Below are 19,651 nucleotides of genomic sequence, written 5' to 3'. Positions count from 1 at the left end.
GTAAGTGCGAGAGTCAGTCAAAAAGTTCTACCTCCGTCGCATCTCTGTTATCTTACGTGCCAGGAAATTGAAATTACCTATGGTTATGTTCTTAAATCTTGGCTACAAAATAAAAGTTCTAGAATAAGATCTAGGTTCACTCTCACGGATGGCGGATGGATTGCCAAACCTGTTGTTTTTGAATGCGGTAAAGCTAATCTGTATTATCATGATTATTTAAAGACTTCTTGAGATACCTATCTGTATCTTTTGGGGGTCTTTTTCCAAATCTGTTTCAACAACTTACTAATATTAGTGGAGTGATGGGAGGGCTTTGTGGATCGAGCCCAGAGAAAAAAAAGAGAAGGAAAAGGAGAGAAATGAAGAAAGAATGAAGGGGGATAAGGAGAGACCCGTATATACAAGATAATCACTATGCCTTTATTTACATTTTATAGCCATTGCAAGTTGTCCGGATCCTGATGAATCACCTCTATGTGAGAATGGCGGGACATGTATTGATAGGGGTGGCGGCTTTTCGGTATGCATCTGCCCGGAAACCTTCGCGGGAGACCGATGTGAACGAGCAGGTAAAACTATAGTACAGCATGTTGGGTTCAGTCGCTTTATACAGTGGGTCTGTTCAAGTATTTGATTTAGTTTTGGTTTTGGTTTCTGTAATTTGTACTGTAATTCTATTGAATGTGTTTTGCGGCTTATTTAAGACCATGGTCAACCATTTTGTGTCTGATATTCACATTACAAAACATTTGGACACTTTCATAAATGAAGGCCAGAGAGGCTACTCCAAACAATGGTCTAGAGTTCTATTCGCGGAGTAAAACTGTCACACACCTTCCCAAACCTTATGCTAGTGCATTAAACAAAAACAAAAAACCAGGTACTAATATTTTGTACTGTGTTGAACAATTACTGCCATGTCTATATAACAAAAGGGTCAACCATGAAAGGATTGCCCTTATATGCCTACCTCCAAACAATAGTACCTGGGAGGTGGTGCCAGAATGATGGACAGCTCTGTTACTGGAAAAGTATCAGAGTTTTAAGCATTATCAGTGGCAGTACCATAAATGGAAATACATTTGTTTCTTTGTCTGTGAGAGGTACTTACGAATTGTTAATCACAGACTTGTTAAGGCCCACTGTTTTAAATAAATATTAAGTTGGCTTTATAATCAGATGCTTTAGCCTGTGAAGTATAGGCTAAAGAATTGTAGCATGCGTTTCACACAGAAGCTACTGACTGCCACTCGCTTGCCAATGTTAAAAAGTTCAATTTAAATCCCACACGATGGTTCGTAATTGAAAATACAGCGAGCAAAGGCAAGCAGTTTACTTACTTTCCTCTAATTTCTATTTCCTTGCAGATTTTTGCCTCAGCAATCCGTGTTTGAATGGAGGAAATTGTACCAGTTTGAGTGACAGATACACATGTAAATGTTATGACGGTTTCACTGGAACAAATTGTGAAAATGGTAAGTCAAATAAACAGGTTCCTGAACCGCGGGAAGACATAGAATAATGTAAACGACTGTCTTGTGTGCTTGAGTTGATAAGAGCGGTTCAACTTCAAATTAATCTTCAGGACAGTCATCCGGTATTAGACTTGGTACTTTGATTTTGGTATAACGGAAGATCTTTGTGGTTTGCCCTAAAATACCTATCGTACACATATTTTATTCGATTCACGTGAATCGGCATACTGATTAACTTGTTGTTTCCAAGTTTCTGACTCGAAAATTAACGGGACCCGTTTTCTCAACTAACAAGTAAGGACCAGACCAAAACTTCATCAATTTGCGGGAGAGACTTTTTTTGCAAAGCTGAGATACATATCTCCAAACAGTATCCCCTATCTGTTATTCAACTTAATGAGAACGTTCATAATACCGATCGATCATAATTGCTTGATGCTCTTCGGCATGAGCTTTGGAACATGTTCTGAATACCTCTAAGTGGCTATTGAGCTGTTCTCCTAATGTCTTGCCAGGATGTTGACATTCTTACAGTAAAGTAACGTCAATATTAAATCTTGCTTCCCTGCCATGCCATACAATAGGAAGAAGGGCAAACAGACAGAATTTGTTGCACATATGCAAAGTATCTATCCCAGTCAGGAAATTGATTCACATAATGTGAAATAGTATCTAATATCACTGCATTATACCTTTCCTGGATTGCATTGCATTGTGGGTGTTATGGGCTGGTATTTAGTTTCTGTGTACGCATAATGCGACATACTTCAAGTGCCACTTTGCTGAGAAAGTTTGTCCCTCTGTTACTTAATAACGACATTTCTTTCTGGTAAATGTCGTCTTGCCGGGGTGTGTCATATGTGATATACCGTAATATACTACTGAGAGCAAAATATTGATGCATCTTTAGGCAACTCATCACGACCTAAATAAGCCAACATTAAAATAGCAAACCCATCCAGCAACAATGCCTCTTTAATTTCCCCCAAATCTATATCACTGGGAATGGAAGGGGCCTTTTGTGCTGCTGTTTAATCGTCAACCGTTTACCGTTCTGGAAGTGCAAATTTTTAACGGCATCAACTTGAGGACGAACTTGATCGTTTTGTGGATGAACTTAATCGTTTTTTGGTTCTTGCAAAACGTCATCTGCCATGTCATTAAAATCAGTCTTCTCCCACTCTGACTGTAAGGATTAAGGGGGTTGACTATGAATGAGAACAGCTTGCACAATTGTCTAAACTTGCATACTTAAGTCTGCCAAGAGCGTCTGCATTGGTATTGCTGTGGCCCCGAATATGCACAGTAACTTTGAAATTAAGGGCTCATCGAGCAAGGCGCCCGGATGGTTTATAGGCTAGAATAGGCCAGAATTGGAGGCTCCGGCAGTTTTTGCTTCAAAGTTTCAAATGCTTCAATGCATTTTGCATCCCAATGAAAAATTTGTGTGGGGATCAGGAATTTTACAGAAATCTTCGATTATCTGCGATAAAACCCCACAAAACCTTAAAAAAAAAGAACGAACTTCAGAAACTGTGGTTGGAGTAGAATAATCCTTAACAATTTGCAGCTTTGCGGGATACTAGTATGTTAGCAATGCCATCTTTGCTAACGACGTGCCCTAAATACTTGACTTCAGTCCAAAAGTGCATTTCTTTGGTTGTAACTTTAATCCCGCTTCTCTTAGTCTATTAAATACTTTTAAATATCCAAATGCTCTTCTAAACTTCTACTAAAGATAATTACCTCATCTAAGTAACAGAATACAAATTTCTAATTTATTTCACGCAATACTTCTTGCATCGCTTTCTGAAAAGTTGCTAGAGCCTTGTAAATACCAAATGGAAGAACAATAAATTCATACAGACCGTCTTGAGTGATAAATGCGGTTTTAGGCTTAAATTGCTCCTCGAGATTTATTTGCCAACAGCCAGAGGCTAAGTCCAAGGTTGTAAAGTATTTCGGGTTTTTTGTTTTGTTTTGTTTTTTGGTGAACTGAAGACCGTGGGACTACGGTCTTGGGAAAATAATAGGCCCACGATCGCCATTTCACCTCGGGGACCAATGGATTCCAGCAGATCCCCCATGAGCAGTAAATATTTGTATACTATACTATACTATACTATACTATACTATACTATACTATACTATACTATACTATACTATACAACATACATTGATTTCTCTCATTCATTACAGACCCCCTTATAGCAATAATAGTAATCTTTCATTTTCTCTACTTCTTTCAGATTATGACGAGTGCATTAGTCTACCATGTAAAAATGGTGGGACATGTTCGAACCTTGCAAGCAGTTACGCATGTAGCTGCACAGACGAATGGCGAGGACCTAATTGTCAAACAGGTAAAGTAGGATATAAAAAGTCCCGATTAGATGAAAAGCTGTAGCCAATTAGAGGAGTCTAATAACGAGAAAGGACTAACTGATTCCAGTATCTAATACTACCAAGAATTTGCATGACATCAGTCACAATGTACCTAATTTTAAGTGGCCTTTGTGAATGTCAGATCCTGGCAATCATTCCCAGGTTAGGCCTCTCCTACACAGGCCCACCCACGGTACACACCCACCCTTACCCACACACCCCTACACCCTACCCCTACACGTGTTTGGCAGCAAACGGGGACCCTGTACAGGACCAGTAAACGGGTCGTGTATTTCTGATTTTCTGCGCCTCATTTTATACACACTTAAGTTGGATTCTGATTTTTATCAACAATAAGGGACGTACTCTCAAATGCATTTTTGGAGTCAATTGCACATCTTATTTAAACGGGAACGGTCCCCGGTTGCAGCAAAATCCACGGTTGAAATATCCAGTTTCATTTTAAAAAAATTCCGCGTTTAACGGCAAACACATGCGCAGCACACACATGCGGAGCATACACATGCGTAGCACACAGTTACGCTTGTGGCTACAAATTAAACGATATTCACATCGTGACCTTGTTCTTACATTTCCTATAGTAAATGTCAACACTAAACACAATAATACACATTGTATCATTATTTTACAGCTGTGATTACTGTCTCTTGTGATGATGATCCTCCACCATGTCAAAATGGAGCGACTTGTGAAGGCAGGTCTGGAGCAGGAAACATCAAATGCATCTGCGCTGATGGTTTCAGCGGGGACAGATGCGAAATTAGTATGTATTTTATAACTATGATGACAAATACTTCACAAATGCACTATTACTACTTCCACCTACTACTACTTCTACTACTGCTATTACAGTAGTAGAAATGTATATCATCATCACCATCATCATCATCGTCATATCTGAAATCTCATGAAGACAAACGCGTAATTGATAGTTGCGTATGAAATTAATAAGTGCATGGAGTCACATCAGTTTTCAATGAACTATTCTACCATTTTATTTTTGTACTTCAGATAACAACGAATGCCGTAGCAACCCCTGCCAGAATAATGGACGTTGTATAGATAATATCAATGCTTTTATGTGTCGTTGTCCTGCTCCTTACAAGGGGGATAAATGTCAAGATGGTATGTTGATGTGATCTGTTTGGATGCGAGTCTAAGAGTTTGTTTAATATGAATATATATATAATATAAGAATATGCCAGGTATATACTAGGTATTGTATTATTGATCAAGCTTGTTTTGTGACTTCTTTCTATTTTGTTTTACTTAAAAGCTATTCGCATCCAAAGGAATTGCTAACAAATTGGACACTTCAAATAATATTTCAATAGGTCAATCAGTAGTTTTATTTAGTGCTGAAATGAAAAATGTATAAAAATGGCACTATACAAATAACCTATGTACATGTTATAAAACACTTTAAAAATGAAGGATCGGTGTTTTTTTTTATGATTCATACAATATTTATTTTATTGTATGAAATGAAAAATAAAATGCAAAAGGGGTCCTAGGAGCCGTGGAGATAACTCATGTAGAGCTTGACGAGCTACTGACCCTTTACATAAAGCAGTGACGAATCAGAGCAAAGGCTGCAGATAAACAGCATAAATTCTGGTGTTAAAATGTCTAACTCACCATTTGTCACCTGTCACAATTGCTTAACTCACCACGGGTTAACTCACCTCAGAATCTCCTTTATGATTGATCAATGTCAATGGCATTATTACAGCAGTGAGTTAGGCAATTGTTGTAGCAGGGTGACGAACCCAGCAAACACAAAAACGTTTTAAAAACGTTTTTAATAAGTTATATTTTGGCTTTTGGTTTACATAAAAACGTTTTAATAACATTAAAATGTCGGGTTATATAAAGGTCATGAAAACGTTTTAAAACGTTTTGTATGAAAACACACTACAACAATATTTTTAAAATGTTTTCAAAATGTTATTGTAAACTATTTTTGCAAACATTTTTTGCCAAACATTTTGTCAACACTTAAATAACATTATGTTAAAATATTTGCACCCAGCAAACACAGAAATGTTTTTAAAATGTCTTTTTCAAAACGTTTTAATAACATTTAAATGTCGGGTTATATAAAGGCCATGAAAACGTTTTTAAAACGTTATTGCAAATATTTTGGGCAAACATTTTTCGCAAAATATTTTTTCAACCCCAAAATAACATTCTGTTTAGAATGTTTTGTATCAAGTTTTCAAAAACGTTTTTGGAATGTTATTAAAACGTTTTTATACCCTTTATATAACCCGACATTTAAACGTTTTCTGTTAAACATTAATGTTTGCTGAGCAATAGATTATCAAAAAATGATTTTTAATGTTATGAAAACGTTTTATACCCTTAATATACCCTTTATATAACCCGACATTTTTCTGACAACCTTTTATAACCTTTTGCGAATGATGTTGAAAACGTTTAGTGTTTGCTGGGAAACTACTTTGTCAGGCAATTATCGTAAAATGACTCTGTCATAATGACACTTGCTCATGTTTGTCCTCCAGTTAATGGATGTGTAGCACACAGGCTGAAGAATGGCTACCTGTATCCAGAGAAGCTCGTATACGGCCTTAATGAAAAGGTGTCCTTTTTGTGCGGCAATGGTTACACCCTCAAAGGTGCCACCGAAGCAACTTGTTCAGATGATGGATGGTCTAACGATGCACCAGAATGTGTCATAAGCAGTGAGTATAATAGTCCCCGAAATGATCCGTATTAAAAATATAGGCAGGTACACTCTTTTTCATTATCTGAATCAATAAATTATTGAAAAAATAACACTTTGGTGTTTTGCAAAAGTTCATTCTACAAATCATACACTTTGAAAACTTGCTTAATTTATTGTTGTTAATGAGTTATGTACGTTTTACAAAAGTGTTGTTGTTTCAGCCCTCTTTACAACATAACTCCAGAACCACAGGACCTACAAAAGTATATCTGTGATATTTGAATTATTCTACACGCTCGCTATGAATTGAGCAATGCAATTTTTGCTAAAGCTCACTACCATTCGCAAGATGTTGTGAATTACTTTTTGTTTTGGCTGTTTCGACCAACAATACATCGTATACCCTTAAAATAAAACGGTGATTATATACCTAAAGTGATAATATACCTAATTAAAATGAACAATATATCTCATCAAAAAGAATATAGTTACGAGATCCAGAGTTTTTCGGAACTAGAGATAGATGCCGTTGGTGGCGTCTGGCCAGATGAAGGGGCTATCAGATGATGGTGGATGCGATATCGCTATTTTTGACGTCGCCATTGGATTAACACATAATCATGAAATCTTCACAAACAATTCTAAATTTGTTATGTGGTGTCAAAGCAAAATTATCTTACTCTAAAACCGTTGGGGTTCTGCAAAGTACCCCACTGCAAGTATGTTAATTGTCCATTTATAATCGCTAACCGTGTATTGTGAATGGGGCTGTCAGCCCTGTATCTTCGCCAGCCTCGTACGTCCGTGTTGCGTGTCCTATGCCCCCTGGGGGCTATACCCGGCTACCTGTACATGTATAGACCAGTGACGTCACGCAGACGTCACGGGTCTATTAGATCTGTCGATTAAATGCACTTTTGGCCTAGATCTATGCTGTTTCGTATATTTATCAGCGTTTCCAACCCTTTTGAAACCATTCTAAGGCATTCCATGCGCTACAATGTCAAAATTGTGGCTACATCATAGATATATCGGGCATCTCAGAGCATTACCTGGTTTTTCCATATGAAAGTAATTATGGTGTTCCATCAAAGCTTTCGTCGTGTGCTGCCACCTAGCGGTGGTTCCGGGAACGTTGCGTCAAGAATAAATGAGCAGGCCTAAGGATTCTATTTAGAAACATGAACAGTGTGAAATTAGATATACGCCTTAATATACAATTATACTGATAATTATTTGTAGTATATTTCAGGTTGTAAAATTTCAACATTTTCACAATTTCCTCCACAAAAACGGCAATATCACTGCTAATATAAGCGAAATTAAAGACATTTACTCGGGTGTTTTTTTTCAGGTGGCGCCACAGCGGGCAACGTTGCCGTAGCTGTTGGAGGTAGTTTTGGAGTGGCCATAGCGTTATTCCTACTAATTCTTATTTTGCTGGCAGTTATTTACTTCGTTCGTGAATCACAGTGAGTATTAATTAACAAGCAGTCCGGCGCAAAATTGCAAAATTGAAACATTTAAATGTCGGGTTATATAAAGGGTACAAAACATTTTAATAACATTTAGAAACCTTTTTGAAAACTTAATACAGAACATTCTAATATAATGGTATTAAGTGTTGATAAAATATTTACTTTGCAATTTCATTTTGTCAATATTTTGAAATTTTATTGTAGTGTTTTTCGCAATTTACTGCATATGAGAAGCACTTTGAAACAAATTGCATTGAAATCAATCTGACAATTATTGCGAGCAGGAATTTTGGCCTCCGTCACTCACAAAGAGGTATTAAAGTGATTTTATGAGGCAAGTGCCATGTTCAATTCGTAGCAAATCATTGCTGTATTGATTACGTGTTTATTTGCTCAATTGCATTTACACCCATAAACCTCCTCTGCAGAGCCAATGGAATTTGTCCAGCATGACGTCACGAGGTGTCGCTGTAGCGGGAACGTATAATACAACCTGTGCATTATTTCTGTAATTTTTACCTATAGCTTTAATTTGAGCAAATATCTGCTGGTGTGTGTCAACTACTCGGATTATGGCTATCATTGTCAGATTCAATTTTCCAATGTTAACCTCAATCATTACAAAAAATATCACAAGATATTAATTTTCCCATTTTCTATTATGAATACATAAGCACTGAATCCCTAGTCCTCAACCAAACTCCGTAATGCTAATCACATTCGTTCATCTATCTTTAACCATAACGTCATATCCCAACCTTTTAGTGTTAGAATATTCTTCAGTATATTAGTGATATATTTAGTGCTGGCCTTCCTTGTTTTTCCACCTAGGAAATCCACCCCAGAAGACAGGCAGGTCGTGGAATACACCAACCAACATAATGGGGGCACAGACGGTGATGGCTTTGAAAGCGTACAAATTGGTCCAGCTGTTGATGAAAACACGGCTGATACAGCACCCATTCAACCAAAGGACGAAGACGAATGAAAGTCACGCGTTGAAAGTTTGCCAAATACCTGGGACAAATACCATACAAGGATAAGAGCGTCCATTTTTTGCCCAATAGTTATGTCAGCATGTGTCTGGTTTATTTGAAATATCATTTTATTGATGAATATCTTCAGTTCTTACATTATACTATTATTATTGTATTCTGGTAATGAATGTCCTGTTTTCGTGATTCTTGATCTCCAAAGATGCTCACATCAATCAAGAAATCCATGTTCTTACTGAATTTCTTTCTTTACTGAACGGCACAATGATACTAAGTAAAATCAGGTTGAGGGACGGGTTATGCATAATATAATGGGAGACATAAAAGCTGCGTACATACATCCTTCTATGGCATTATTCCAATGTGATTCACTATAGGTTTTTATATAACTCATACAAAGATTGTTGTCATTTGATGCAATAGTCCATTTTCCATTGCACTAACACGCAGCTACCATCGCCAATTATAAGTGTGGGTATCGCTTCTAAAATAAATATGTTTTATATTTTTATATTTATTTTATTTTCCTGATCTATAAAATTAAGTGAAAAAAAAATATAAATGAGTTATATAAAACAAATGAAGAGCTTATTTCCAAACCGTGTTAAGTCCACAATTCCATGTGTCTCATTTACTTGTGTGATACAATCACAATTACTTTGACAAGTTTGACATTAGCAACAATGAGTTATACTGTTATTTACCATAACAATGGTGCATAACAATATGCAGACTATTGTTCTCATTTGGGAAACAAAATCTCACACAGTATTGTAATTGTGCGTTTGCTTTGTAATGGTGCATCCAATTGAAATTATAATATACTGCGCCAATAAAGTATCCTTACAGTTAGAAAAATAATCACAATTTCAAAACTGAACAATATTGGGGTAAATTTGTTTTTTTAATAGATGCACTATCTAATCTTGCACATTATGACACCACATTGAATCCAATGTGACTTCAAGAAGCAAAGTTACAAGCATTTGATTAGATGAAGGTCCCGTTTTAAAAGTGACAAACTGGCCTATTCAAAACTCCGCACACTAGACATCTGGTTTGAGAGTGGTGAATGGATAATTTATGCGTTTGGCTTTAATTTAAAACAAAAGGAACAAAAAAAAACTTAAACAAAAGAACTGAAAAATAAAATAAAAGTTATGAAAACTACAGAGAAGTAAAAACTGAAATAAAAACCTGCTTTAAATAACGCTTCATTGAAGAAACTTTGAAATCTCTTTGTTGCGCTTGTTGGAATCTTTTTGCGCCTTGTATAGGCCAGTTTGTCACTTTTAAAACTGGACCCTCGTCTATTCAATTGCTTGTAACTTTACTTCTTGAAGTCACATTGGATTCAATGTGGTGTCATAATGTGCAGGATTAGTTAGTACATCTATTACAAAAACAAATTCACCCCAGTATTGTTCAGTTTTGAAATTGTGATTATTTTTCTAAGTGTAAGGATACTTTATTGGCGCAGTATATAATAGAATTGCAATATCGCACAGGGAAATCAGATACATGGGTTTGTGGACTTAACACAGTTGGAAATAAGCTCTTCAAATATTGAATGCTTTTATTCAATTAATGGACATTTTTTTTTTTAATTTATAGGTGAAATATGAACTGTTTTATTCAACTTGGCAAAGGGTCGTTGAATGGAACAGTCCATATTTCACCTCGTGAAAATATTCTTACCATTGTACTCATAAACATTCAATATTTGTTCTTCCCATGATTCATATGAATGCTGCCACCTGATGAAATGGAGATAGTAGGCTAGACTAACCAGGCGCAAGCAAATGAGTACAATAATGCTACCATCAATATTGGAGGTCCTGCAAATCCACTGACGAGAATGGCTTACAGGAAACAAAATATATTGAATCATGTGCCCCCATGGAAACAGCATTATACCGACCTTTTTTGACATTTAGTTGTAGCTAAAGCTAGGTATCTCATTTCAGATAATCTCCAATCATCCCACCGATAGTAGTGGTTTACAATGTAAATATATACCTATATAACAGAAATATTCGGGGATGCAAATATCTTATCTAAATATTATGAATCCTACTCGGGTAGATAATAATTGTCCAAAAATGTCCAATGCAAAACTAAACAATATATATGTATATTGTTCAGTTGTAGCATGTGACATTGTGCAAGTTGTATATAACGCAAACATTATCCTCATTTCGTATTGACATCCGAACATCCGATTTACATCCGAACTTTTTTTAAAGATTTTTAATACCGGTATGTACATAACGCGCGAAGTCTTTTACATGAAAGGAAATGTAAGCCTCAACTTAAATCATATGCAGCGCGAAATATAAGAATTTCTTATGTTATAGAGAAATGTGAATTAAACTTTTTACCACAACATGAATGATAACCAGTGAAAAAACATCCAATAACCATCCTGGAATTGAACCCGGGACCTTTGGTTTACCGAATTTTAGTCTATAGATACATACTTAACAATGTTCTGCTTTCTCCAGCTAACTCAGTTGGTAGCTCATTGGACATTTAAACTAAAGGTCCCAGGTTCGAATCCTGGATGCCCAATGGATTATTTACATGGATTATAATATTACTATTATTCTTATGTTATTTTCTTGTTTCTCGGTAATAGTTTTGCTTTTCTGGTTTAAAAAAAGGACACCAAGTCTAGAAATTTGCGTCCCTGAAAAAATAGATATTAGGATAGAATATGAATAGAATTATGTATAATTCATGTACACAGAGAAAGCTACTTGTATGATAATGTGTCATAAAGATGTGTTTAATGTTCTTAAAGCATTCCAGCGAAGGATGTGCAAACGTTAATGTGTAAGTAATTGTGCAAATACAAAATATGTTTTTATCTAACCAAAATAAATGTGATGTGCGTGTGGTGCGGTGTGACTTTTTTTTTTTACTAAATCACCTTGCGGTGCACCTGAAAAAAATCGTAATTCGTACTTTGGATCACACTGCGTTGAAGCCATATTATAACATTTGCTGAGGAGAACGCCCTCAAAAAAATTTTAAATTCAGGTTTTTACACGATTGTAATGTACTTTAGTGAACAAAGATTCTCTGCAAAAATAAAGACTTTAGGTGCTGTAGTTTTGTCAAAATCCGAGATTTTGAATAAACCACCGGAACCGTCGTTTTATTATTACGATAGAAATATTAGTCGAACGCGTATGCGATGTCAACACACCCCTACGTACACGGCGTGCGGGACACACAAACACGTACACGCCAGAGGATCGTACCATATTACAACCGCCGGAGTAACATGCATTGGCGCTAGTAGTAAATTCCAATTGTCTTTGCTTTACCTCACTTGTTCACCTCAAAATTAAAAGGGGACATATCTGACAGTACATGTTAACATTTTATTGAAAATTAATACTATAATCTATTTCTAAAGAAATGTTATAATATGGCTTTAATTTTGATCTAGGGTTCGTATTTTGATACATTTATTAGGAATGCGTTAAAACCTTTGTTGCATTAGAATTGGAGAATAAGACATTTAAGTTTTGGGGACTGACACACGCATTGACGATATAGGGATTCACACACGCATTGACGATATATATGATACACGCATTGACGATTAATATAGGGATTGATACACACATTGACTATATAGGATTGAAAAAGAGGTTTATTTAATCAATAATTGACAGTTGAGCTGTGATAATCCCTATTCAATCCTGTGTAAGGCAGAGCACTAATTAGCACATTACACAGACTAGCAATTTTTCAAAAATATGAACCTTTGGTATCATTTACAAATTTATCCATATCTTGAAAAGTATTGATGCTATGTATATAATTTTGGTATCATTTTGAAGCTTATCAATTGGCCCGTGCTTGAAGATACTGGGACTGATACACGCATTGACTAGGGCTGATACACGCATTACCGATATATGGATTGATACACGCATTTACGATATATGGATTTATACACGCATTGACGATATTGGGACTGATACACGCATTTACGATATTGGGACTGACACACGCATTGACGATATAGGGATTCACACACGCATTGACGATCTAGGGATTGATACACGCATTGACGATTAATATAGGGATTGATACACGCACTGACGATATAGGGCTGATGCACGTATTGACGATATAGGGGTTGATATACACATTGACTATATACAATTGATACACGCATTGACGATGTAGAGGTTGATACACGCATTGACGATATAGGAATCGATTCATGCATCGGTGATATAGGGATTGATACACGTATTGCCGATTAATATAGGGATTGATATACGCATTGACGATATAGGGCTGATGAACGCATTGACGATATAGAGGTTGATATACACATTGAATATACAGGATTGATACACGATTGACGATATAGAGGTTGATACACACGCATTGACGATATAGGAATTTTTTATGGAAAGGCTTGATTTATTGCTTTGAGAAGGATGTTAACAAATCAAACTAAAATATTATAAAATGATAAATCAATAAGAAATCTTATAATTTGTTGATTGTATTTTTTGTATTGGGCACACAAAACTATTCCGAGTACACAACTGAAAATAATTAATATATTCAGGGCTCATCAGTGCCAATTTAACGATAAAGGATGTAAATTCATATTATGTTTGGTGTATTACAATTGTTATGCAATGTAAATTTTCAATAAAATGTTTTAATAAAAGATATAATTTTTACAATAAGATAACATTCTTGATATATGACTTACAATATCCTTTGCATTTAGCATGTTTAGGGGCTGTGCAATAAGGGCAAAAAGACTAGGGCAAACAATATTTGGCAAGGCAAAAGGCGGGCAATACAAGAAATTTTGACAGGTCTAAAGGGGGAACAATGGATTTCTGACAAGTCAAGGATTTGCAATGCAAACTATCGAGGAATGACATTCCAACATTGGGCCAATGATACAATGCCAACTATCGAAACAGGAATGGTATTCTAACATTGGCCCAATGTTGCAATGACAACTATCGAAACAGGAAGGGCATTCCAACATTGGCCACTAAATGTTACAATGCCAACTATCGAAACAGGAATGACATTCTAACATTAGCCACTAAATGTTTCAATGCCAACTATCGAAACAGGAATGGCATTCCAACATTAGCCACTAAATGTTGGAATGCCAACTATCGAAACAGGAATGGCATTCCAACATTAGCCACTAAATGTTGGAATGCCAACTATCGAAACAGGAATGGCATTCCAACATTGGACCAATCATGATGCAGTCATGTCTACAGTAGAATTCATCTCGACCTTTGCAGGACTTAAACCCCATTAAAAGCTATTAAACCAAGATAACACTCATTGAAGCAGCTCAACTGATTAAATCAGATCTTCTCTGGTTGTGTACAAGTGTCTGTTTTCAATGTGCGACATCGCAATAAAGCTGGTATTACAGCTTCAGTTGGGTAACCGATTATAAAGGAAACGAAAGGAAACAATGGTATGTGTACCATTGTTCACGAAATGACACAAAGAACTGCTTTTTGTTAACCAGCATTCTTCAAAATGAGCAACATAATGATTGTTGACTTAACACAGTTTGGAAATAATTTCTTCATATTTTTGGTGTTATCTGTCGTTTACATATCCTTCCTAAAACACAAAAGTACGACCCTCTCCAAACATCTAAATTAGCTAAAAATTTAGGACATGTTACAAAACTTTATTTTCTAGAACCTATTTAGAATAATTTAAATGTAGCTTTTACCGTTTTTTGTGGCATCCTTCAGAAGTGAGCGGTCCGATACCAATATTTTCGGTCAAATCTCCATTCAATTAACACGGGGAGTTGGCTAGCTATGCCTTGCCCTCACTCATATTTTACAAAAGTGCGACCATTTCTGAACATCTAACCTAGCTGTAATTTTAGGTCATGTTAGAGAAATATATTTGCTAGAAGTTTTGGAGAATAAATAAAATATTATCTGGTTATTTTTCACACAGTGATGTTAACTAGGCAAGTGTCCATTCTCCCAACATACATCATTTGTTGAGGTCACACGTCAATGGTGAGAGCACTGTGTATTGTGTATAGGAAAACGGACAGTAACTGCAGTATGTGTTGCAATGTCAACTATCGAAACAGGAATGGCATTCCAGCATTGGCTCAATGTTGCAATGCCAACTATCGAAACAGGAATGGCATTCCAACATTGGGCCAATGTTGCAATGCCATTTATCGAAACAGGAATGGCATTCCAGCATTGGCCCAATGTTGCAACTATATTGACTCCTGCATGTCATATCAACAATGGCCCAATGTTGCAATGCCAACTGTTGATACAAGATTTACATTGCAACATTGGGCTAACAATGGAATTCCAAGGCCGCTGAAAAGATGGCAAAAAAACCTTGGACCAATGTTGGAATGCCAACTGTTAGTCAAGGGGCAAACCAACATGGGGTCAATGTTGGCGTGCTAGCCGCGATGGTTCCAACGTTTGCCAACGTTGGGCCAATGTTGTTGATCCTGTGCCATATACTGGGGTACCCAAAAAGGTGGTTTTGTTACATTTTGATGTGTAGTGTGGATTACAAAACATTGTCTCCTGAGTATTTCTTTACCTAGAAGGCTCATTAAGGTCTTAAATTTAAGGTAATTTATTCTTTATTACTCATGTAAAGTGCTGTTTTAAAATCAACTTTCATTATTTTTTCATAACGTTTTAAATGAAATGTGCCAAGGGTGGCTGAGGATTAGGGGGAGGAGGATTAGGGGGAGGGACTGTATAAAGTCTATGCAGAATCATACTTTTTCACTATATCATTTTTAATTTTGTTAATTTTTGTTAGCAAACCTTAATGGAAATATTAATATTTGGTCTCATTTGAAAGGGAAAATGTTGCAGTTAGATATTATTAAATTGATTTTATTATAACAAGACCCCTAGAGAGAGCAGCGGTTGTCCTCTCGCCTTGCACCACTGAGGACTCGGGTTCAAGCCCCGGCGCGGCACAAGAACTTATGTGCACTAGGGTTATCCCGATTCCATGCTCGCTCTCGCAGGTTTTCTCCGGGATCTTCAGTTTCCTCCTGCTTTCAAAAATCGGTTAGGCCTATTAGTTGCTTGGTTAATATCTAAAACTTCCTTCATCCAATGGAATTTGGGGAGCTGCACTGATAATTGGTGGATCTAAGTGCGGATAGGTTTGCGATCTGATTGTGATGATTCACCATGGCAGCGAAATTACAAACCTCTGAGATCTGGGGAAAGGCGCTATATAAACATCGGAATTTGTATTTTTTATTTTATTTTTTAAGAAAATGCACGGTGACCACCCTGTTATGCAAGACTCAGTAAAATCTGCCATTCACCCTAGCATAGTAAGAGTATACATTTTTGGAAAGCTGGTGACTCTAGGAATCTAGAATTACATGTATAAATAGTATAATATATCACAAAATAAGCCCTAATCTTTTCGAAATATCTTCTTTTTTTTTAATTTCCAAATTCCAATAGGCCTATGTTTATTGGGCAAATTTTACACATTTCAATTATCATGCCTAGTTATTGACATGCTTTAAAAGCATTGTATTATAAAGTACACTTAAATTACATTTAATGAAACATTTTGTAAGGGACAAGGTATGTCTAAAGTTAACGATCACTTACAATTGTGATGAATTTATGCTACGAAAATATTAAATCATGGAATTTTATGTTACACCCTATACATGTAGGGTGAAGTGTATCAACAGGGCCAATTTCCATTCCTTTTTAAAATGTGTAATAAAGGATTGCTTCATGGGATGATGTACATGTAGGAAACATGCTCATGTTTTAAACCTGTGTTTTCTTTTCACAACATATTTGTATGTCGTACATTTAAAATAGCAGAAATTATGTTGCGTTACTATTTAATGACACCCTGTATATTTTAAAGCAGAAATTATGTTGTGTTACTATTTAATGACACCCTGTATAATTTTGTATGGCATAATTTAACATTTTTACTGTAATCTGCACCATTCAATTCATTCTGGAGTATATTTGGGTATTCATTTGTTAATACATGGCCAAATATTGTGTACGTAAACAGTTATCTAAATATTTTATATAAATTTTCTACAGGTTTTTGGCACACCCTGTATATTTTAACTTTAGGCAAAACTTAAACAAACTGTATATTTTGTGAAAGCGTCATCAATATACTCTTCAAATATATCACTATTATTGCTAAAATCATTTCAGTGAAAAATAAATAGGTAAATTACATAGACAAGTTTTCAAGCACTTATTTTTTTGTTTCACCCTGTATATATTTTGGGCAACCATGTATATCAATTTGAAACTCAAAAGTTATTATCCCTGTATTATAAGCTATCTGAAAATATATACTTTTACTATTGTCAGATTTATGGAAAAAATGATACAGCACTTTATGCCACACCACCTCTGATTTTCAACAATTTGTGACATGTAACACAAAGGTACCCCAGCTTATGACACAGGACCTGTTATCTCATTTGGATTTGGATTTGGAAGATACCTTCTCTTAAATAACAGTATTGCGAACCACCAGCATACATAACTCGATGTAGAGAGTCTTTCCTATTCAGAGGAAATATTGCAATTACACACCTTATTGCCTTTTAACAATAACCATTGACACTAGCACATATCAGAGAAGATGTAAGAAAAGGATGGAGAACATAATTATATCCTTGAGATAATCCCGTAGGTAATCCTGTTGCACCTATCATAGTCCTTTATTCTCAAGTGGTGGGTTAACCAACAATTAACAATGAGAGGAAATTCCTGAACCTAGTTCAGTTGGGGATGATTTGAAGTGACCGCCAATTATGACCATTTGATATTTAATACCAGCAATGTGAAAAAAAAGAAATAATGTAGTGCCAAAATAATGTACCCTTTTACGGAAGGAGCAAAGTTTAACAAGTTATAACTCCGCTTCTGAAGTACGAATTTCAGCGGCGAATGTCAGGTTATTATTTCCCAGTCTTTAAAAAAAATTGCAGGCAGAGGTGGGAATCGATCTCGGTACCTCCAGGTTAAACAGCACTGTGGAAGACCACTAAGCCAACTAAATATCTGTTGTGAGATGTGTGACATTAATCTTTGATATTGCTTAATGGAACAAATCGTGGAATTAAATCAGTAATAAAAGAAGTAGATTCTTATATAGCGGTCAAATTAGATAAAGGGGAAATATTTGTCCCTGCTCTAAAGAAAATATAGGTTAGAAAATTATCAAATAAATTTAAATTAAAAATTGAGATTTTATATTTCTTTCTTTCACGAGGCGGACAAACACTGACAAACACTGTATAAGCTAAAAATTCGACCCTTATCACTAGATCCTGTCATAGCTCAATGGTAGAGCATCGGACTGCTAATGTCAATATCGTTGGTTCGAGTCCTCCTGCCAGCAATGGTTATATTTATGATTTTAATACTACGCTACAATTTGTTCAATTTTTTTCGTTTATTTATTTATTTATTTATTTATTTATTTATTTATTTTATTTTTTTTTATTTTATTTTTTTTATTTATGTAAATAATTTGATATATTTGAAAGAGGTATTTGAGCAATTGAAATTTTGATTTTATAATCCTATGGGGTCATTTTGAACCCCCATCCCCACCCCTCCCAAATTGCCAAACGCACAAAACCTATGAGTTTGCATCATACATGTCATCATCATAAAAAAAAAAAATTCTATGTATACCTGACGCCGCCGGCAGCCTATATTAATTTACTAGTCAACATTTGCATAGGAACCGCATAGATTGGAGATTATATTAAAAACCTCGCGTCGAGGTTTTGCCAAGTTTAAAAAAATAACGGTTACTTAATGAAATAACGGTTAGTTCATGAAAAAGAAGAAGTGAAATTTAGCAAAACGCGACGAGGTTTATTTACCCGTAAGAGAGCTCTATTGTTCCGCTATTGTATCCGCTATTGTATCCACTATTGTATTCTATTCATAAAAGCTACTGCAAGAATCGCGGCAATCCCTGATCTTGCAGGTGTCTACCGCCGGCGTTTCGCATTTATTAACATTCAAAATGATCCCAAACTCTTACATTTATAGACTTATTCCCGCTTTTTATATAATATTCAGAAATTGCAATTATGAAAACTACAAACTTTGAAAGTGAAAATATATTACCATCGAAAATATATCATACTTAAATTCTATAGAATCTATAGAGGCATTGCATGTGACGTATCATCCCGTAAATATGGCAGACTACTCAAATGCATTCAACAAAAGCATGATTGCAATCTACCGTGACAGTTCGTCTCACACACATAACCCTGCACTACGATCAAATAGGTTGATGACAACATTTGATTGAATGGACTGTACTCCGCCATAACTACGGTGAAGGACACCGGTTCAAATTCTTTGTTTGGAGCCAATCAATAATTTCATGCAGGGCCTCTATAGATACCCAACCCAGAAGTGCCCATTTATTTTCTAATTTTTGTAATCGCGCCCAAATATCCCCGCAAATATCTTATACACGGTTTTATTGATTCATTTTGGGCATTTCAAAAGTTAGAAATCGTCAAAAATGGCAACATCC

The 19,651-nt window shown here is 35.7% G+C and overlaps 1 protein-coding gene across 1 annotated transcript in view; it reads left to right on the top strand.

Annotated features, from left to right (window-relative positions):
* Nucleotides 1–13,772, top strand: part of LOC140149627 (uncharacterized) — a 52,293-nt gene extending 38,521 nt beyond the window's left edge. Inside the window, exons 27-34 of the mRNA XM_072171708.1 lie at nucleotides 438–569; nucleotides 1,368–1,475; nucleotides 3,725–3,838; nucleotides 4,513–4,644; nucleotides 4,893–5,006; nucleotides 6,407–6,586; nucleotides 7,925–8,042; nucleotides 8,880–13,772. Coding sequence (XP_072027809.1) covers nucleotides 438–569; nucleotides 1,368–1,475; nucleotides 3,725–3,838; nucleotides 4,513–4,644; nucleotides 4,893–5,006; nucleotides 6,407–6,586; nucleotides 7,925–8,042; nucleotides 8,880–9,036 — 1,055 coding nt within the window. The 3' untranslated portion in view covers nucleotides 9,037–13,772. The remainder of the gene's footprint in view (nucleotides 1–437; nucleotides 570–1,367; nucleotides 1,476–3,724; nucleotides 3,839–4,512; nucleotides 4,645–4,892; nucleotides 5,007–6,406; nucleotides 6,587–7,924; nucleotides 8,043–8,879) is intronic.
* The last annotated feature ends 5,879 nt before the right edge of the window (nucleotides 13,773–19,651 follow it).

This window comes from Amphiura filiformis, chromosome 1 (assembly GCF_039555335.1).
Source record: "Amphiura filiformis chromosome 1, Afil_fr2py, whole genome shotgun sequence".
Lineage (NCBI taxonomy): Eukaryota > Metazoa > Echinodermata > Ophiuroidea > Amphilepidida > Amphiuridae > Amphiura > Amphiura filiformis.
This window is presented reverse-complemented; position numbering and strand designations above follow the sequence as displayed.